This window comes from Enoplosus armatus, chromosome 19, assembly GCF_043641665.1.
Source record: "Enoplosus armatus isolate fEnoArm2 chromosome 19, fEnoArm2.hap1, whole genome shotgun sequence".
NCBI classification, from domain to species: Eukaryota; Metazoa; Chordata; class Actinopteri; order Centrarchiformes; family Enoplosidae; genus Enoplosus; species Enoplosus armatus.
The window spans coordinates 14,439,492-14,460,834 of record NC_092198.1 but is presented as its reverse complement, the minus strand read 5'-3'; the positions used below and the strand labels follow the sequence as shown (position 1 = coordinate 14,460,834).

Below are 21,343 nucleotides of genomic sequence, written 5' to 3'. Positions count from 1 at the left end.
GAGAAGATATTTTTGCTGTGTGTTGTTTTTTCCAGGGTGAAGGGTTGACACTTACTGGTGGTGAATATCCCAAGACTCATAACAGGATGTTTACCTACGTCACCAACTCCCCACATCAGCACACTACACACACAAAGGCAAGTATAAACAACTGAGCTTTCCTCTGTGTTATCACTTCAGCGCTTAGATCACTACATAGTCATGCCTGTACAGTAATTGTTACTGTAATTAGGACACGCATGCAGAAACACTCAGTCTCACACATTGAAACCACAAATACACGCAAACTTTGTTTATGCACAATCACATGTTTAGTTGTTGTTCCATGAAAATATTCTGGAGATACAAAACACATGGCAGAAAATGTCACACATCTCTGTTTTTACACATTTTAGATTAATGTTAGCAACTGAATAAATTAACAAAGATGTATACATTAAATCAATGAAGTCCAGGCCATGCTGGTAAAGTCTTGATTCTTCACACGCTACAGCCTCTTTAGAGTATAGGCAAGGCAATTCGTGATCGAGATAAGGCTTTACTTCAAATAGGGCAGTAACAGACAGCTGCTGAGTTGACCTGTAAGGATTATATGGCTGGATTAGCAAGGCTGTCTTAGGGCTCTGATATGCAGCCTGACTCCAGCTTGATGCTGGTTGGATGTAGAGGTAGAGGGCTGCCGTGATGCAGCTGAACGGCAGAACACTCCTTTGCTTTGTAGATGTTCAGCTCAGTCTCCTCTCTGGTGCCACCCTGGTGGCCAGAGATATGAATCTCCATCTTCTTTATTAGGTCAAGAACATTCCCCTTGTCCACCTCGGCCTCTGCAGCCATGGCCTCGAGCTGCTCTGCCGCCTCGCTCACGTCAAACCTCTCAATCTCAGAGTTGATTCGGTGCAGCTCCTCTGGCAAGTGCCTGTGGGAGGCAGAGGGTGAGAGAGGGCAGAAGCCTTGGAGGTGCACCTGGAGGCTGCAGTAGTGGAGATAGGCACAGGGGCAGCGAGGACACCTGTGAGGTCGCTCTCCCGTGTGGAGGCGTTTGTGGAGCTTGAGGTGGACAAATTGTGTAAAGCGGGCCGGGCAGAGCTTGCACTGGTAAGGCCTCTCACCTGAGTGTAGCCGCTGGTGGGTCTTCAAGTTACTAGTACTACTGAATCGCTTATGGCACACCTGTGTCAAAACAAAGCCAAGGAGAATATGGTTTTTAATCAGTCACATCAGTTATTGCCACTAATTTTGATTCTGTAATGTAATGAAAACCAACTTTGAGAATGATTTATGGACAATAAAGCAATAGTTATACATCCTTTGTTGTAATGTAAAAACATCTAGTTGTGATTTTATGCGGGGTTATGTGCTGGCCAGGAGCAGTTCCCAGGCAATCAGCAGAGAAGGCCAAGAAATAATCAAACACATAGCCAAATGTAAAACAGTGAATTGCTGTTTTTACACTTACATTTTTGTATGGCTTGAACAAACAAGATATAACGAGTGAGCTTTAGATGTACTGGTAGCCGTATTTTGTTACCTTTGGACAGAGCCAGGCTAGCTGTTTCTCTATGTTTTCCAGTCTTTATGCTAAGCTAAGCTAACTGAGTGCTGGCTCCAACTACATATGTACCATACAGATGTGAGACTGGTACAAATCTTTCCCAAAATGCCGAACTATTTCTTACCTTGCATTCATGAGGCTTCTCTCCCGTGTGAACCAGGTAGTGTTTCTGCAGGTGGGCCAGCTGAGTGAAGTTCTTATTGCAGGTCTGACACCTGAAGGGACGCTCTCCACTGTGCACTCGCAGATGGACCTGAGGACAGCATGTCAGAGATGAGTATTGACATGTATTTATTCTGTCAAACTCAAGAAACCATGGTGGCTGGTAAATTCTGATATTCTCTAGCCACTTTAAAAGTTTACAGGCACTGTATTTAGCTGGTGGCTAGCCACCATGCTTTACTAATGTGATGAAGAGGAACTAACCTTGAGGTTGGACAGCTGCCCAAAGACCTTTCCACAGACGTTGCACTCATACCGGATCTTTCCATTCTGCCTGGTGAGGGGGTAAGACAGGGTCTTGTAGCCAATAAACTGTCCACCACGTTGGGTCTTCCTGAGGTCCATTGCATCCTCAGTATTGCTCTGAGTGGCAGAGGTGGGTTTGGAAGGGAGGCAGTCTGAAAAGGCAGCCATGCCCACTGGTGGTGAGCATCCTCCAGGTGCAAGAGAGGGCAGTGCTCTGCGACTCTGCGAGGTGGCCATGGATGAAGCACTGGATGTGGCAGGTATAGTGAGGTCTGCGTGCACCTTGCTGGGAGGAGAGTGTTTGAAATCTCTGAGGTCATCTGTGGGGATCCTGAGGTAGTTTGTCCTTTTGGATATGAGGTCCTTGTTGTCTTTGGGCTCACTGGTTGGTGAAAGAATGAGGTCTTGTTTGGTGTTGGATAGTGCAAGTGACAAGTCTTTGTGTCTGTTGGCCAGAGGATGGAGAAAGTGTTCATAGCCGTCAAAAGGCAGTAAATGAGATGAGAGTGTTAAGTGAGTTTTCAGTTGATCACTGTAGACTGGGTATGAATGAGGTAGAATGCTGTTAAGGCCAAGTGAGTAGTGAGGCAGTAGATAGGGAGCATGCCTCAGAGCAGGATGAACTCGGTCATGGTCTTGGTAAGGTTTGGCCATAACAGGCCCTTTACTGTGCTGAAAGGTGAAGTGCAAACTGGAGGGGACAGGACTATGCAGAGCTGGCCTTTTGGCAACTGGAGGGCTACAGGATGGCAGAGACGGTAGAGTTGCATATCGATGGCCATGGATAGATTCTGAGTGGGGCTGGATTGGGTAGACAACACGAGGGCACAGGGGAAAACCTGGTAAGAGGTTGGTCTGAGACAAAGGACTGTCCAGACGTCTGGGGCAGGTAGTTAGGGATTTGGAAGGCTCGTCTCTGAGGATTTCAGAGACGCTGTGTCCTCGTTTCCCTGTTGTCATCTCCTGAGCTTGACTCTGTTCTGTGGGAAAAATAAACAATAGAGAAATGACATCAGAAACTGGTGAATATCATCACTCAGTTGAGTGACACATACACCCATGACATTAACGTGATCATGCACACGAGTTCCTTGTTGAAATCACTGTGTATCTTTACTTTCAGTCTGACCTGTTGCTCTGTGCTTTAAAGATTAGTATAACCATGAGTGTCTTTATCAGGTGTGTGTGCCTGTCTCTGCACTGTCTCCCAGACTTGCCCTGGCTCTCTATGAAAGTCGACACCACATGTGAAACAATAGGTGCCTGATCAGGATACAGATAGCACGGAGTTAGTGGGTACAGTATGTTATTTGCATTAGCGTGCTGGCCAGTTGTAGGTATTTTCCACCAGAAGCAGGACAGGATACACAGGATAAGAAACTACTTTTCATCTTAAAGAGACTGATGAACCACAGATTTCACCCAGACATAAATAACCATAAAATGCGCTGGATGTAGTGGAAAATATACTTGTCATAACACATCAACTGACTGAATAAGTGACTTCATAATATTTATTTTCCACTGAATTCTACACACAGGTCAGGTTTATGAAATCTGGATCCAAATCTGGATTTAATCCGAGCAAATCCTCCCACTTTATACCGAGGCAGTCACGAGGAGAGATTCTGCTTAACTGACTTACTCCAGAATATACAAAGGACACGGGCTGACAAACAGAGGAAGACAAAATACAGAAGTATGCATGTACATTTCACCTACTCTCAGTCACAATTAACATCAACCCACACAAACACAGAGCAACCCTTATCTACTGTGTGCTCCCCTGTGTTACCCTTCCCCCTCTCAGCAAACAAACAGCCGACACTCAGTGAGACATCAGTCTGTCAGCGGGTCGCCTTGTCAGGAAGTTCAAGTAGTCACTGGAGCGCTTCCTACCTCTCTTCCTCCTTAAGAGGCAAATAAATAAGAGGAGTCGTGCCAGAATGCTGTCAGCACCTGAGGCAGCCTCTTGTGTGTGAGCGTGCGTGTAAATGAGTGTTTTGGTGTGTGCATGTGGTCTCTCTCTCTGTGCTAGCATGTGTGCTCTTTGTGTTTGTGAATGACAGCCAAATGCTTTGTGTGTCAAAGAGCCGCCAGCTGTGTTTCTATGTGGACTTGAAAAAGGGAAACTGAAACATTGCCTAAAGTCCTGACATTGGTCTCATCTTACTCAGGTACTATGGCTATACCTGGAGACAGACCCTCTCTGCTTTCAGGACTCTACTCATCTCCTTTGTGTCCTGCGTTAACAAAAGGGCAGTGGGTGTGACTGAGTAACTTCTTAAACACCAATACAAAGAGTGTGTCAGTCGGCTGGCGCTTTGATTGGGAGCCTTACTCCTTACTCCACAATGACAGAACACAGCAGATATGTCTAAAAGCGTGGGCACAAGAATGGTCCCTGTTAACTCAGGAACACTCAGTCCTTGTACCGTCCTAAATGGACTCGCACACTTACCAGCCTTGTCAATAGCCAGCTGGCCCAGTGGAGGGTAGTTACAGCGCTGGGCAAATTCAGGGCAGTACCACACCAGAAGCTCCTGGCCCGGCTGAAGTGGTTTGATGGTGTAGAAGTAGATGTCCAAGCCGCTCTGGCACGCAACCAGGTTCTGCTCCTCCACGGCACAGGCTGGGTTGACGTAGCGCATCCAGTTGCTCCGCTCCTCATTCAGACCATCCAGGATGTGGTGTAAATGCCCCTCCGAGAAGACCTACAGTGTGAGAGAACCATAGGGACAACAAGACGAGAGATAATTCAGTTGATGATGACAAACAACATCATGTGAAACCATCATGTGACCGGTTTCCTGACGCCTTTATGGTAAATACTGATTGTTCTTTCAGCTGAGATCAGTACTGCCCATGCTCGTTGCACACAAGTCATCTAGAATTACGAAACACTGAACAAAAATTTCACTGTATGACTGGATTGTAGTATTTGGGTATACTATCTCGCCCACTAATACTCTCACCTATCGCCTTTGTGGTGGAATCATCGCTGCATCTGCTGACCTTTTTAAAAATCAATTCAAATAAAGCTAATTTAAAGAGTTGTCCCTCCCTCTCCGTAGGCCTATAAAACTGCTCTTTATGCTATCTGCTCTTTGAAGCCGTGCTCTCGCCTGAATCATGGCCGTAATGTTAACAGATTGTCTGTGTTATGGCTGTTGCAAGCTTTGGTTGGGCTTGCATGATTTCAAGGTTGCTGACTCTAAACTGTACAATCACACAGACGCTTGTGTGTAATGGAAGATGTCCTGATGCGGCTGATTTGTAACATAACAGTTCTCAGGCTCAAAGCCACTTCCTTGCTTAGTCAGTGTGAGACTTTGTGAGTCTGGAGAAGCGCGGACATGTGTATGGTGTATTTACTGGCAGTGATACCACTGCCGAGAGAAGCGGAGAGAGAGGAGAACCGCTGCGTCACTGAAACCAAACAGCTGTGTGTGTGTGACCTCAGACAGCCATGCAGGGAACTGGCATACACACATATACAGTGCATGCACATTTAAACCCATCTGATCTGGCAGCTTTTAAAGATACCCCAGCATTGGCAAACAGAGTCATACTTTCACAGGATGTCAGACACTGACCACAACTGCTAACTTGTGCCACAGCAGATGGAGATACAGGATGTGAACGGTTTGAAACACGCACAGATGAATTTTACATGCAAGTACACAAATCCAGAGACTCACATGCAGGTCACTTACCCTCCAGAAGTACTTCCTGTCAGCATCTTTTAGCAGTGTTTCGTTGGTGTAGCTTTCCCCCACCAGAGGGCCAAAACGTGTCCCCTTAGGAATCAGCTCCTTACTGGTCACCCCAAGCACCTGTTCGACAAGGAGGGCATGAAATCATTAAACAACAGAGGCTCACAAATTGGAGGCCTGAGCAAGCACTCGGATGCACTCAGAGTTGAAAAACATAATTAGAGGGATGAGATTCTTGGGAATACAGTCCTTATCTGACTCTCCAGTCCCCTGCTTGTTTCTTGGTGATTAACAAAAAGGATCGGGTCAATTCACTGGAAAATTGTCCCCTGAGAATTGCTATCTCCAGGAAAAGGAAATAAGCAGCCAAGCAATTAGTTGTTATTATTATATATTGGCTGTCATGACAAATCTTCCACAGAGAAAATGAGAATTTTGCTAGGCTGTGACAGAATGTGCTCGTTCCTTCACATGCTGAATATTTCATAAACCAATTGCCCAGGTTATCTTTAGTTTCTCTGGCATATTAAAATTTCACCACTACTCTTGTTCTGCTACCTCCAGGTGTGAAACTCACCCCTCTGTCTCAAGCCTCCAGGGTGTGGAAGAGAGTATAAGGTGTCACGGGCACACCCCGGCCAGTCAACTGCACCTTGAGCTCCGTGTTCAAATCCCCTAAAGCAATGGTAATGTATTCTCTCCTTCATCTTGGAGCAATACTGGCATGGTGTATGTAGCTGGATCAACCACAGCATGCTTAGCCATAGAGTTTATCTCCAGTTTATCCAGCTAGTTTTACCCTTGCTTTCATTGGCTTTGTGTGACTGCTCCGTTTGAGTTGCCCTTGTGTCACAGATTACTGTAACGTATCCTGCTCTTTGGTGTCAACCAGACTCCAGACAGACCTTTTTAGAAGGGCAAAGTGGTAGTACAGGTCTTTTTGCTGCAGATGCCTAGGCTACTTCCTCTGATCTCGCTTGACTACCATCTTTCATCTACAGAGGCTCAACCCTAATCTTGCATAAGGAAACCTAATGTTTCCTTTTCATGAATAGTCCACTGGGTTAATCTTTTATCATGTATTTACCACACTGCCTTCGGTTTCCCAGCCCTTGTCCATCCAGTTAAACGTAAACTATCCTCCACTTTAAATCACTGTAACACACACTTAATTTGGAAGATTGTTTATCGTGTTATCCATAAGGTGGGTGCCAGTGCTGGTGCTCTGCTTTACGGTGTTATTGTGTCCTGGGACAAAGGTTTGGGAATCTGAGGCAGCTACTAATCATAGAGACCTCAGGCTGTGTGCTGAGGGGCTTGCCTTTCTCCGTCTTTGCCTCAACACAAACATAGCAGAGAGGAAAGGCTGAAATTAGACAACAACATGTCAAGTACTTCCCGCCAGAGGATGGATGAGTGGATGGAAGGATGTTGGAGTGACGCAAAGAGTCGGCGGTTACACAAAACATAAACACCTACAGCACATGCTTACATACCATTTAGATGTATTAGGGATTTGATTTGATTGTTTTTATGCGTTATTTTCCTGCTTTGGTTTTTGAAAAGGGATGGAAACATCTCTTTGAAACTCCACTTTCACACTTTTTTTAACACACAAACAAGGAAGGCCTGCTCTGCTGCGTACCTCTGAAGAGTTGAGGCAGCGTTTCAGGGCCAGGTTTCTGGGTAAGGATCTCTCAGCTTGTGTCCTGCTGTTTTTTTCGGACTCTTCCTCCAGAGGTTGGTCCTTCACGATATAAGTACACTTCTCCTCAAAGTCTGCCTCGCTCCATGTTGTCATGTCTACATCCTGTGTCTCTCGCATCACTGCTGTGATGATCCTCGAGCTTTGCAGTGACCTTTCTGAGGTTAACATGGCCGTGGTGCACTGAGAGGAGGAGGCCTGTAGAAAGGAAGGAGGGAGACATGTTGTCAAATGTCCGTTGTTTCTAAAAAAAAAAAAAAAAAAAGAGGATTCTGGCCATGGGATAGACACCTTTTACCTTTTTCCTTTTATGTCATAATTTAAGGGAAAAACACGAACAATACAAACAACAGCCGAGGGAAGTCAAGTTTTGAATGGAGCTAAAATTAGACCCCAGAGTACGAGATGTGACACAGAGGAGGCAGCGGCAAGTTGGGGATGTTGAGGAGGAGGAGGAGGAGAAGTGGCAGAGAATCTAACTTTCCCATCAACTGCTACTACCGGACAAACAAACTTCAAAGTGGAACCTTCGTGCTTGCTGCCCCATTGCCCCCACTGTCCCATACATCCTGTGACTCTCCAAATCACAACCCCTGGGCTATAAGGGAGGTTCCGGTGCACGTCAGCCCCGGAGCAGGACCACTTTCACAAGGAAATTAGTGCTCCCAGTGAATCGACCAGACTTCCTCTGAACTGACTGGGGCTTGGCTCTCAGCCAGGTCTAAACTCTCTTTCTTTCTGTCTATCCCATCTCAGGAAGATTGTTGTTGGGCACCTCAGCTCACCTGACAAAAGTGCCCCGACTGATGGCCTGAAAGGGTGAAATAGTGAAGAGTGAAAGAGAAGAAGATAGAAGACCTGTGATTAAAATACAATGCTCCGATGTGCTCTCTCTCCAAACTTCCTTTTTCATCCTTATCAGTTTGCCCCTGGGATACTGATAGATAAGGTCTGTGATTAGTAATATTTGGTAAGCGCTCATCTGACTTATGTTCCCTCCTGAGGTGAGACCAAACTCAACTCACAACTTAACTGAAAAAAATCCTACACAATTACGTATAAACAAATCTTTAGTTAGCCTTAAATGGAAAGTCTGCCATTCCAATTTTTTCCTTCAAAACTCACAGTAATCTGACTTATATTTGCAATAGTGGCACATATGCTGCAATAACAAAATATTTCAATTTATTCTAAAAAAAAGGAATGCAAATAAAAGTACAGAGAGATGAGATTTCGTCGTTTCACCTTATTTTTCTCTGAAGTGTGTCACCACAGCTGACTCGGAATGAGTGTCACAAGTGTGACAGCTCAATCCGAAACCACCGAACCCAGGGACACAGCATAAAATATATTCTGAAAAACGAGACATGAGTCAAAGGCTCACAGCTGTGGCTCGCGGGACTACATGTAACAGGTTGACTCTAGAAAGCAGTCTTTGCCGCACTTTGGCGCGACGTTTCGCCGGACAATGTCGTAATGCAATAAAATAAATGAAAAAATAACATAATAAATGAAAGATTAACTCCAACTCATGACGGTAAATCATGTAGAATGATCAGCACAAGCTCATTTATACATTATATCAATGACATGATTTGAGAAGGATATTGTACACTTACTGTGAAGCCTTGAGAGGAGCCACACATAAGGCAGGCCAATGTCAGTGCCCTCCTTGAAAGCTTGAGTGTCTACGAGCAACAAGTGGCTGTTCTCTGTCTCTTGTCCTCTCTCTCTCGGTCTCTCACCCAACCTCAGTATCCTGTGTACCTGTGTGCGACTGACTGCGCGACTGAACACTCGAGTGTGTGACTCTTTCTCTTGCTTCTTACATGGGAGGAGGGAAGGTGTGTGAGGTTTAGACAGAGAGAGAGAAAGAGAGAGAGAGAAACACACTCCCTTTTCCTCTTGTGCTCCCTCCCCCTCCTCCCCTTTGCCCCATGACTCCTCCTTGGAGAGTGTTTGTGTGTGTGTGTGTGTGTGTGTGTGTGTGTGTGTGTGTGTGTGTGTGTGTGTGTGTGTGTGTGTGTGTGTGTCACTCTCTTGCCCTGGGGTGTGAGGCTTTCTCCAGGGGGGTGCAGTGGCTGTCACACAGCTATGTCCGGATCAGACAAATACATCTTCATTTTCTGACAGTCACCCACTCCATCTTTAGGCATACCTGTGTTGTGTTCGGAAGTCGAGGACACAGCACAGAGGAGATGAGATCATTCTGGTGTTTGCGTAGTGTGAAGCAAGATTTGGAAAGTTTTTTTAAAGATGTCAATATAAGATGCTTCTAATATGTCATAGGAGAGCTTGTTTGCGTACAGGATTAAATGTAGTACACCATAATACATGAGGACAGTTCCTGAAAGAACAACTCTCAATTTTGACACTTAATTTTCCATAATAATTTGGCAAAAATAACTTAATAACACCATAACTTCTTGCGTGTTCTGCGGTTTAATTAGATGGTCAGTTTAAAAATGACTTTAATGCTGTTAGTAAAGTGACACTTCTTGAAAATGAAGAAATTCAATATCCAACTCTTCATCACAGCAACAGCTGCACACCGAAATATTTCCACTCTGTGTTTGAGTGTAGCCTGTTTGACTCCCTGATACAGATACTTTCTTTTTGTCAGAGTAATACTTGGAATGATAACTGTGCAATCTTGGAACATCTGCCACAAAAAGGAGTTTAGCAAGAACTTTTTCAGTTTCTTGTAAATCAACAAATACAGTATAGATGACAACAACTTCTGGTTAAGATTAGAGCTGCAACTAATGATTATTTTTGTCATTGATTATTTTCTCAATTAATTGTTTGGTCGATAAAACATCACAATATCCTAGAGCATCAAATTATGCTCATACATGTCATCAAATATCATCAACAGCTCAAAATATTAAATTTACTCTAATGTAAGACCAAGAAAAGCAGAGCAAATTCTCACATTTTGACAGCCTGGGATTATCAAATGTTTGGCCCTTTTTGTTTGAAAATGACATAAAGTATAAAATTAGTTGCTGATTAATTTTCTCTCTATTGACTAATTGTTGCAGCTCTGGCTGAAATGTGTTTAATTTCCCAATTAAAAGCTATTCTACAACAAAGTGCTCAGCTACTGAGAAGTGCAGGAGGCTGCGACATGAAACTGACACTTAAAGTACAAATAAACGAATGGAACGCTCTGAAGAGTGTGTTTTCTGGTGCACGCAGGAACAGTTTTATCCTGTGTTTTCCCTTTCAGGAGAGTTGTGTCCAGCTGTTCCTCTGTACTGCTCAGTGGGGGTGAGATCCAGAATGTGCTGATACTTGTGTCATGCTGTAAGTTTATCTGTAGCCCAGCTTTCACCCCGGTCTGCTTTCCTCTTGTTCTTTTTTCCAAAGTCAACGTTTGACTTGGCAGGCTGCCAGCCAGTTTAAGAATTGTCTGAATTTTCAGACTCATCATCCACGCGCTTGACACGCGACACGCTGTGAACAACAGCCTTGTATGCGTCTGTCCGTGAGCTTACTTCTATTCATAGGTGCGTTTGCAATGCACACTGTCCTGATTCACTTTCTCTACTTCAGGGAAGTTCATATTGCATTGCCATGTGGATTGTGTTCCTCATAGACTCTCCTTCGTTTCTGTGGTGTTTTGTCCTTCTTTTTATGCTTCCTGTCCCACTCATCACACCTGACCAAGCTACTAATTACGGCTGCTGACATGAGCCACCATGTAATTTAAAATCCACTTCTCTCTCGCTGTTTCGCCCTTTCTCTATGCCTTCAGTCATCTCATTCATCACCTTCTATTCAGCTCTCCTCTCCTCCACCTCCTCCTCTTCCTCTGTAATGTCTCTCTATCTGAAGCGTCTCTTTACTACATCTATTACTCATATGTGTTGTGTGAGTAATTCACATAATGACAACATGGACTTCTCGTCCGTGAGTTGTGTAGAGGCCTGAAATTGCACTCAGAATGTCTGTTTTGGAGCGTGGGCATGTATGGGGTTAGTTCGTAGTTGACTACCTGATATTTGACAGGACATTCTTAAAATGACAGGATGATGAGAAGGCTTATGGAGACATGAAAATGACTCAAAAAGAAGTGCAAGGAAATGTGATTTATTTGTATGTAGGACAAGAAGAACAAGCTCACTGACAGACAGCTCTAGGTAGCATTGTAGAAAGTGACAGAAAAGAAAGGTGGCATGAAACACAGGTCAGATTAAATATTGAGACGTAGTGTAAATGTGTGTGTGCAAACTTGTTTGCCCCAAACTGCCAATGTACCAAGTGTACAGATGTTAGCTGTATATTTGCTAGCAACGTACATAGGCCATGTTTGTGGGAGTGTGTTTGTTGTGTGTTTGTGTTCAGATCGGGATCCGAGTGAACTCAGGACTCTCTTTTATTTTACTCCGGTCCATCTCCTTTTCCCTCTCATGCCTGTATGCTTATGGAGCAGATTCAAAAAGCGTAGGAATACACCTGAATTTTTAGCTGCAACTGAAACATTTTGAACTCGCTCTGACCTGTCTTTTGGTCACTTTGTGCTGCCTCGGGCAAATTTATGTCTAATTGCATCTTTACATCGACTTCATAATGCAATCTGTTCTGTCTGAACACACCGTAATAGTAGCACAAAAGTTGTATTGTCAGTGAACTGACTCAGTAACATGAATTACACAACCATATCTATCTAAGTTTGAAAAAATAAAAAATTAGCTACCACAAATATATTAGCTACCACAGTCGGTGGTGGCTAATGGTAATTGACTTGAGCAAGAGTGCATTGCTCATGAATTCAACTTTTCAGTAGTTAGAGAATGTATGTGCTATTTCTTACCTCAGAGGTTACATGGTGTCAAGAAAAAACCCCACATTTTCTCACTTACTCCAAGTGATATCCAGCCATACAAATAGTTTTGGTGTGACCTGTCCATGTTTTGAGTTACCTGAGATTACTGCCTTTACCCCAGGATTATAAAGTTGAGTGGACTTTCTTATGAGGTGCTCACAACATTTAAAAAAATACCTTTATTTATATATATTTACAATAGAGATGATGTGCCTGTAACTCTGAATGATCCACAGACCTCACTGTCGGCAGGTTTCAGTGGAACTACTTTCCCAAGAAATAGTCCCTCAGAAAATTGTAATCCACAGAGTGCTCTGTGGGTAGTGAGGACAATATTCTTTATGGAAAAAAAGATGTGGTTGCTGTTGAATAGTTGAAACGAAGTAAACGCCATGAAGAAATTCCACACACCTCCATTGCGCTAGGGTGAAGGCCGAAATCTCAGAGAGGAATATCTCAAAAATTGGGCAGATAAATCCAAAGCGATCTGTATGGCTAGACATCAACAGAATGTCAACAGAGAATATATTTTTTGCATGTTGGGTTGGGGAAAGGAAAATCTTCATTTTACAGTAGGCAGAACATACAGTTACTAACAGTAAATGTAAATGTAAATACAGAGAGCTGCTTGTACACAGGCTAAGGGTGCCTTTAGGGCCCCTGTAAATGGCACAGGTATCTTAAGCCCTGTAATTTCCATGCTTGAGCTTGTACCTGCCTAGGGTCATTTCTCGCAGCGACCACTCCTTCCCTGTCACCTCCTCCGAGGATGAGGACAATGATCTTTGGCAGAGATGGCTGACCCATTACAGCTGAACGGTGTGATGCAGCCTCAACCTTTGCCTTTTCTAAAGTTTTATGGCTAACTCGAGGAGAAATATTTCACATTCTATCACAGCTATCTTGTTGTCACAGCCCTGTACTCTCACCCATGTCACCCTCACTTTTTCCCTGCCATGCTGTGCTGTTACCAGCTTGTCAGCCTCGTCTTCCTCCCCGTCCATTTCATGTTGCTTAAAGTGATTTCCTTTACCATGCATTTCTCTGCACTCTATTCAGGTTGTGGTTGAGAAATCACTCATACGTACATGCATTTCCTCCGGTCTTTGACAGTTCGACTAAAGTCAGATATGCTTCATTGACATGACAGGAGCAATATGTACTTAATGAATGCATTGAACAGAAAAACAGACGCAACTTGTCTTTCTCCATCTTCTTTTCCCTCCTGTTTTCAGTTGTGAATGTGAATAAATGTCAGCACTGCACCACAGCCACCACCCACCTAGTCCACCAACCATCTCCCCTCAACCGGTGGATGATCCCCTGTTGACAGGCTAAGGGTTATTATCGTGGTTTCAGGGCTAAGAGGAATGCTACTGGGCTTCACAGCAGATGTCTTTTCAAATCCTGACAAAACCACCCACAGAGATGAGGAGACAACACCATCACTGTACTCAGCTGACTCACAGTGTAGACGTCTATAACCTGTGAATGACAGATAATGTCCAACAAGGACACATGCATGCCCATATACACACATGGACCCAGGGTCAGTGCACAGCTGCACAGACAGTATTTCCAGGGGGCCAAGAAAGGATTTGCATTTAAATGTAAAACCTGTATAATGTGAATCTAACGCCAGCAAATGTAATCAAGTCAGTCACCTTAGATATTATTTTTTTGTAGTTTGGTTTCATTTTGAGACCTACACCACCTCTTCAGGTTTTAGATTAGATAAATCAAAATCAAGCATTATCCCCTTTGATTGATAATCATTTTCGGTAGAGCGTACTGGAAGCTTCACACTTGAAAATGAGTTGTGTGCTCAGAATCTGAAAGAAAGACGTTGCTTAACATACAATTGCATGGCTGTCCTGGTGTCAGGTTGAATGGTCTGCAGTGTAATTGAAACATATTCCAGTCTGGAACATTTGCCATGTGTCATTTCTGTCTCTCCCATGTTCACAAACCTCCATCTGGATCAACTGGATGAGCAGCTGCTGACTAACCCTGCTGTGGTAATCAGTTATAATGACCGTAAATGGAAAACAAAAAAAGATCATTGCAACATTATTGGAATAATGATTTCCATGTAACAATAACCGCATTTGTGGTTAGGTGCATCTGTTCATTGTGGTTATTCTTACACAAGCAGTTCTGCATGCTATGAATGTGACAACCATGCAATTTACCTTTCAGACATGTTTCTAACATCCTGTGTTTGTTTTTATTATCACACACGTTGTTATTAACAACACATTTACATTTCCTTGTGATGGACAATAAAGATCCGAGATTATGATAAGTGACTCCTGGATGATGAGTTTGACTCTTTCCCAATCCATGCTGTGACTGGTTTTGGTCTGGCGTTCGCAGGCAGCTGATGTTGCCTGTTTCCGGTATTCTGTCTGTCTCTTGTTTAGGGTCCTTGCTGTTTCATATAAGATCATTGATGGAAGAAGTACTTAGATCCTTCCCTTAAGTAAAAGTAGAGATACCATGGTCTGAAAGTACTCCATTACAAGCTAAAGCCCTGAATTCAAAATGTAGCTGAAGTTCAGATATATTATCTGTAAAATGTGCTTAAAGTATTAAGTAAAAGTACTCATTACGCAGAATGGCTCTTTTCACTGTATTACATTATTTTAGAATATTATATTGTTTTTATCACTAACAAATACATGTAAGAGCATTTTAATGTTGTAGTGTAATGTTGTAGTTCGTCATTATGGAGCCAATTTGAGGTAGTACTGGGTAGATTAGTAGTATAGTACTGCATCATGTGTCTTTAAAAAGTAATTATAAGTGTCAGTTGAACATAGGAGTGTAAAAAGTACAATATTTCCCTCTGAGAGGGGAATTACAGGGAATTATCCATAGAATGGAAATACTCAAGTAAAGTACAACTATGTCAAAATTGTACTTAAGTACAGTACCTGGGTAAATGCACTGTACTGTAAATGTTACACTCCACCACTTTATAAAATGCTATGACCATCAGGTTCCTGTTTGCTTTGTCAACCGTCGTAATAATCCTACATTATCTGTAGTTTATCACAGATTGAAAACATGTTTGACAACAACTTGACTGTTTTAAATCTCTTTTTTGGGGTTTCTCACTAATTTGGAGAAATATGAAAATGAAGTTCACATACTGTATTGGTTATGTGCAATATGCCAGTGAATATTCAAGTTCATTTCAATAAGATTATTTCACATGTAAGCACACAGTTGGTTGCTAAACGGGACCACTGTCCTGCTCTGAGAAGTCAAACCACTGCGGTTGACTGTTGATTTCATCATACTGTAAAAACAAAACAAAACAAAATCCTTTTGGGGTATTTGGTCTCGAGTTAAGTGTTTTGTCCTTTTTCCCACGCTTGCTTTCAGTTCTATGAGTCCTGTTTATGAGCCATTCTCAACGGATTACTAATAGAGATGTAACATTTCTGGTATTTCTTTTAACGGACGTTTATAGTAGCAAACACTGCAGAGACTACACTTTAAAATTGTCCACGGAACAAGTCATATAATTATTGCTCTTAAAACACATGCCTTTTTACTTTTTACCAGCTCAACTTTTCTCAAATACATGTGAGTTGCAGAATTACAGTCAATTGGAAACTTTGTCCTCATTTAAAAAAGAAAAAAGAGGTTTTCCTTCTGAAAACCAGATTGACTGCCTTCTTAAGGTAGGTAGCTGCACAGCTGAGGAAGTGTCAGACCCCCAGGAGCCACACCTGACTGTATTAAACGGCTCCTCACATTGTTTTGTCTTCCTCTTGATTACTAAGGCAGACTGTAATAATGACCAACAGTAAGACGCATCATCCGGGAAGGATGCACACAAACTTGTACACACACACTCACTCACACAAACACACACTCTCTCTCACGTCTCACATGAAAACTAGTACTAGTACTGCTAAACTGGTACTATTGACATTACAAGAAATGGTGACATACACTGGGGAGTTTGATAATATTCTTCCTTTGAGAATGTTTGTGTATATGTCTGGTTGTCTGACTCTCAGGAGCAGCTAGCTGATTCAGCTCACTCAGCCTTTGGCAGCTTGCTGTTCTCGGATTCCTGCCATATTTCTGGATGGCCGCTGAACAAACAGAGGTGAACCTGATCCATGCTGTCACACTCTGGTGCGGGGTAGAGCTTCCCCTAACTCTCTCTCTCTCTCTCTCTCTCTCTCTCTCTCTCTCTCTCTCTCTCTCTCTCTCTCTCTCTCTCTCTCTCTCAAACACACACACACACACACACACGCACACACAGACACAGACAATGTAACGTGCTTGTGTATAATGCGTATTCATGCATACACATTCCTTGTCTTGTGTGAGTGTCACCAATGTCTTTCCGTCCTTTTAAATAGACATTATCAAGCGAGAAATCAAGTGAAACCTGTTCAGCAAAGTAGTATGACTGCATCAACCATGATGGTAAAGAGCTGAAGAGTTTTCATTGACAAAAATACTATCAGCATCATGTAGACAGAGTGTAAAGTTCACTCTATGAGTACTTAAAATGCTTCAAGAAATGGTTCAGCATTTTGGGTAATACATTTAATTTTTTTTTTTTTTGCTGAGTTAGATAAGAATATTGATACCATTAGACAGAGCCAGGCTAGCTCTTGCTTCCAGTCTTTATGCTAAGCTAAGCTAGTTGTCTTCTGGCTGTAGCTTCATATCGATCTTTTCATCTAACTCTCTGGAAAAAACGAATAAGGAAGTCGATCTACTCCTTTTAGATATATGTGTTGCATTCATGGACTGCGTGTTGAAGAGAGCCCCGTGCATTATTGTAATTTTCTCATTGAGCAAGAGCACAACAGGAGTACAATACAGTGTGTTTAAATGGTCTGAGTCGACTGCTCAGGAATGGTGTCCATTATAAAAAGGGGACTTTACAGCCACTCAGTGACAACATCAATGACATCACCAGGTGCCACCGTGTCTGTCTGCACATCTCAGTCTGCGTCTGACACTCACACACAGACGCACTCTCTCTAGTTCAGGACCAGTCAGACAGCACTGTCCTCCACCTGTCTCCAGTGTTACCTGCCCCAGTCATTACCAGAGTCCCAGATCCCAACTGTAAGTGCACATGTCAACAGCAAAATTACAGGGCATGCACACACACATATTTGTTTTGCTTTTAAAAGGGTAATATCCGTCTGCACGCAAGCGATACATTCATTTTCTCCCCTCCTCTTTTTTTTGGTCAAACCCAGAAAACAAAGCAGGTGAGGTTCAAAGACAAAACAGAGAAAAGGACACGAAGAGAGGAGATGTGTAGAGATAACAGACACACATTGGTGGTGTGTGTTTGTGTAATGACAAGGGGAAACTCAGTGTTGTTCAGCCCTGTTCCTCTGGTCAGTGCAGGCTTTTACCTCAGTGATCACAAACCACGTCTACCAACTCAAGTCAAAGTGTCATTAGATCTCAGCTTTGTTCCCCTTTTAGCTGGCTCTTGCCCAGCTAATTAAGACAAAAACAGTGACTGACAGACTTTGGCAATACTTGAAATAGGAGTGTAGAGGGAGAGAGTGCCCTGACAAGTCTGACGAGGAGGAAGACACAACAGAGATACAAATTGCTTTGACTGAAAGATAAAGATCTATCTTCAGACAATGACATCAACTTTTCTTTGACACTGGAATTACTTATGCCATTGGTTTACCGTCAGTAAAAATATGCCATGGTGCATGCACAAGCAAAGCTACACCTGAAAGTTTTGTTTTTGTAAAACTGTCCTTTTATCCTCGGCTCTTTCACCGAGTTGGCTTTGGGTAACCTGAGTGCTCTCTTTCCCTTTTCAACATGATCAGTATAAACAATGACAAGCTTCCCTTCTCCTCAGGGTGATTGTCTTATTGTTGCTCTTATCATATGTTTTTCTGCTGAAAGAACTCATGACTGTATGTCTGAATAGATACTGACAGAACCTTATTAGATGTGGCATCGCTGTCATCCTGAAAACAGAGATGACGTCACCCCTGGACTTGTTTGCACAGTTCAAATAAAGATAAATGGTTGCTCTTTTTTTAATGATCAACTACACATGATATTAGTAGCTGTATTTCGCCTTAACCTGGGCATCAATGAAACTGGCACAGCCTCAAACAAGAACCGACTTTACCTTAGTGAGCAAACATACTGTAGCCTATATGCATGATGACAAACGCATTTAGCATTTCCTATAATTTGTGCACCAATCACATCCGTCTTCCGTGCGCGCTGTAATTTCCCTGACTGGATCCTCAATAACATCCTGTTGTCTGAGGACATCTGAGGGGCCAGGTTGGACTGACCCTCCACCACATCACACAGGGGACAGGACAGAACAGAGACCATTATCCTGGCCCCGGCTAATGACAGCCGAATGAGAGAAGCAGGCAGGAAGCTCTCCCTTGTGATCTCTGTATTTAAAAGCGTCCTTATTATTGCTTGTGTATTGTTTTGTCGCGTTGGGATCCCTTTGGACTACTATTATTAAGTTGAAGGACTGTGACTTGACTGTGACGGCAGATTGTAGCTGAGGTTTGATGAGACATCATAAAAGGAACATGGAAATCCCTTATTGCTGCTGATGGCGTTTGTGATTTAAAATAAAAGAGATTTAACCCATTGTATAACCCAGTCTCCCTGTTGCTATGAACAAACGAAAAGCAGAATATTCCTGTCCACAGGTAAAATGTTCCATCAACAAAAGGGCATCGAAGGATGTAGCAAAAGAAAGAAAGAAAGCCTTGGACATGGGACAAAAAGAGCACATTATACTGAAATCAAGTCAGAAATTTGTCTCTTTACAATCTCTACAACATACGTCACCATCTATCTCTCAGGCCCTAAATTCACAAAAGTAAAACCTCCACAAGGAATCACAGATAAAAAAAAAAAGGGGAAAATCTGCAGCCATGCTAGTGGCTTTGTGAGGCTGTGTTTAAACACACTTCCAGCTAAATGCTAACATCAGCATGCTAACACCCTCACAATGACAATGCTAACACGCTGATGTTTAGCATGTATAATGTTCACCACGTTTACCATCTTCATTTACCATTTTTGCTAGCACTAAGATCAACAACGGCGGGATCCGTTACCCAGGATGGACTTAATAAGTTAGGTGTCGTATGTACAGAGTAGACAGATTAGCACATAATATGGAAACAAAGAATGACATTATTAAGTAAATAATATATAATATGAATTAAATATTAAGTGTAATACATTATTCTGTTTTTGAAGCACATTCTTGGTTGCCTTTCACATTTAGAGTAGACTCTTACTGACTTATTAAAGAGGTAAGAAATAATAATCAAAAGTAAGTTATGGTGCTTCTTGCCACCACGATTTATTGTTAACCTCAGAATGGACCCAGAATCCTGTGGGAGTCTGAACCGCGAAACCAGAAGTGACGGTATTAAGAAGCTTACGTGTCTCACAAGTCTGATGGATATCAGAATAAACTGGCAACTTATCAGTGTTTTTCCTTCAAGTATGATCTCACGAGGTATGTGAACGTGTGTCGGCTAACAAGAAAGGATCTCTCTGTGCCACTGATTGACCAACAGCGCATATCGGGTCATCTCGGTATGTTAAACTGGTTCATCCAATCTCATGATGTTTTAAGGTTAATCATCACCATTGATTGACATGATCAACAGCTTCCTCTCTGCTTTATCAATTCATCAGATACAGAACAATATGCACGGACTCACAGGAGCCACTCATTGAGAAGCCACAGAGATTTATGAATGAGTTAACCTTGTAGTAACCCTGCGCGGTGAAACCCAACAGGTGGTCATCCTGCTTTGTCCACTGCAACAGAGACAGGTGCTTCCGACTGTGGGGGACAGATCACTGTTGACTCTGGACAATGGAGGAAAACAGGGGAACAAGAAGGTCTAATTCATGCATGGCCACTTCCCACCCAGCCCAACTCTATGTCAAACACACAAATGCATAAACCCGCCCACTCTATGCGCATAAAAAAGTCCATATTTCAATGCAAACACAAACACGCTCATTCAAACTGTCAGTGCTTTTCTCCCCCCGGTTTGTTCTGGAAACAGAGGCGTCAGAGGACAATAGTTCTGTGACCCATATCTGAGCCTGACATAGGCAAACAGGAAGAGATCCCCTTTGCATAGATGGGTATTCCTGACTCCAGCTTAAGGAAGGGAAGAAGAATGGAGTTGTGGGGGGCAGAGACCATCCTTTGACCCAGAACATCCACCTACAAACATTTCCGATACCAAAAGTCCATCAGAAGATATCAAAATCTCTCATTCCCGGGAGCAGAGGAAGAATGTAAGGACCTGAGATCAGCAATGACACCACCTTTCTTCACAGAGAAAAACAGAACACAGGTGAAGCGTTTCTTGTTTTTCCCTTCACCTGCACTCAGCCCCTCTCTTTCTCCACTTTCACTGTGCATTCATGCATGAGAGGATGCCACCAGTTAGGAACCTTCCTTCTTGTCTTCCTGTAAAATCTGGCTCAACGGTGTGACAGCTCTGACACGCTTCAAGCCGAATCTGAAAGCAACAACACTTTGGAATCTCCTGGAGGACATCTGACTGTATGATCAGCAGTGGTATCCAAACAATGCGTTTCCTCTATGACTGAAACACTGTTGTGTAATTAAACCTGTCTCAAGGCTCTTATCCGCATAGCTGTAGACTGACTTACTGTCACAATTTGGCGTCACAGAGGAATAACACAACACGTTCAACAAGATCGCCTCCGTACAAAGCCATTCAATAATATGGAATACTGCTTTATAAATGCAGATAAAATGAACCAAATAGAACTAAAGTTCAAAATCCCAGATTTCCATTTTTTGGGAGAAACTCATCTCTTCAAATTAATCATTCACTTCAGTGGATCCACTCATTTCCTCAAGTTACGTGCTTCCTCAGCATGCCTTATCTCATGCTATCAGTCATTGTGTAAGAGTAGGTGCCAGTGATAATGATGGTCAAATCAGGATTGATTGATTAAGTAAGGAGAGGAAGGAAGGGAGGGGAGGATGATGAGCAGAAAGAAAGAAG

At 42.9% G+C, this 21,343-nt stretch overlaps 1 protein-coding gene across 1 annotated transcript; it reads right to left on the bottom strand.

Annotated features, from left to right (window-relative positions):
* Positions 1 to 302: 302 nt before the first annotated feature.
* Positions 303 to 9,209, bottom strand: prdm1c (PR domain containing 1c, with ZNF domain). Its single transcript, XM_070925772.1, has 7 exons — positions 9,061 to 9,209; positions 7,382 to 7,639; positions 5,737 to 5,856; positions 4,482 to 4,734; positions 1,979 to 3,000; positions 1,677 to 1,805; positions 303 to 1,170 (listed from the first exon to the last, which is right to left on the bottom strand). Exons 1-7 carry the CDS (start codon positions 9,085 to 9,087, stop codon positions 616 to 618), a joined length of 2,364 nt encoding a protein of 787 aa, XP_070781873.1. The 5' UTR covers positions 9,088 to 9,209; the 3' UTR covers positions 303 to 615.
* Positions 9,210 to 21,343: the final 12,134 nt, after the last annotated feature.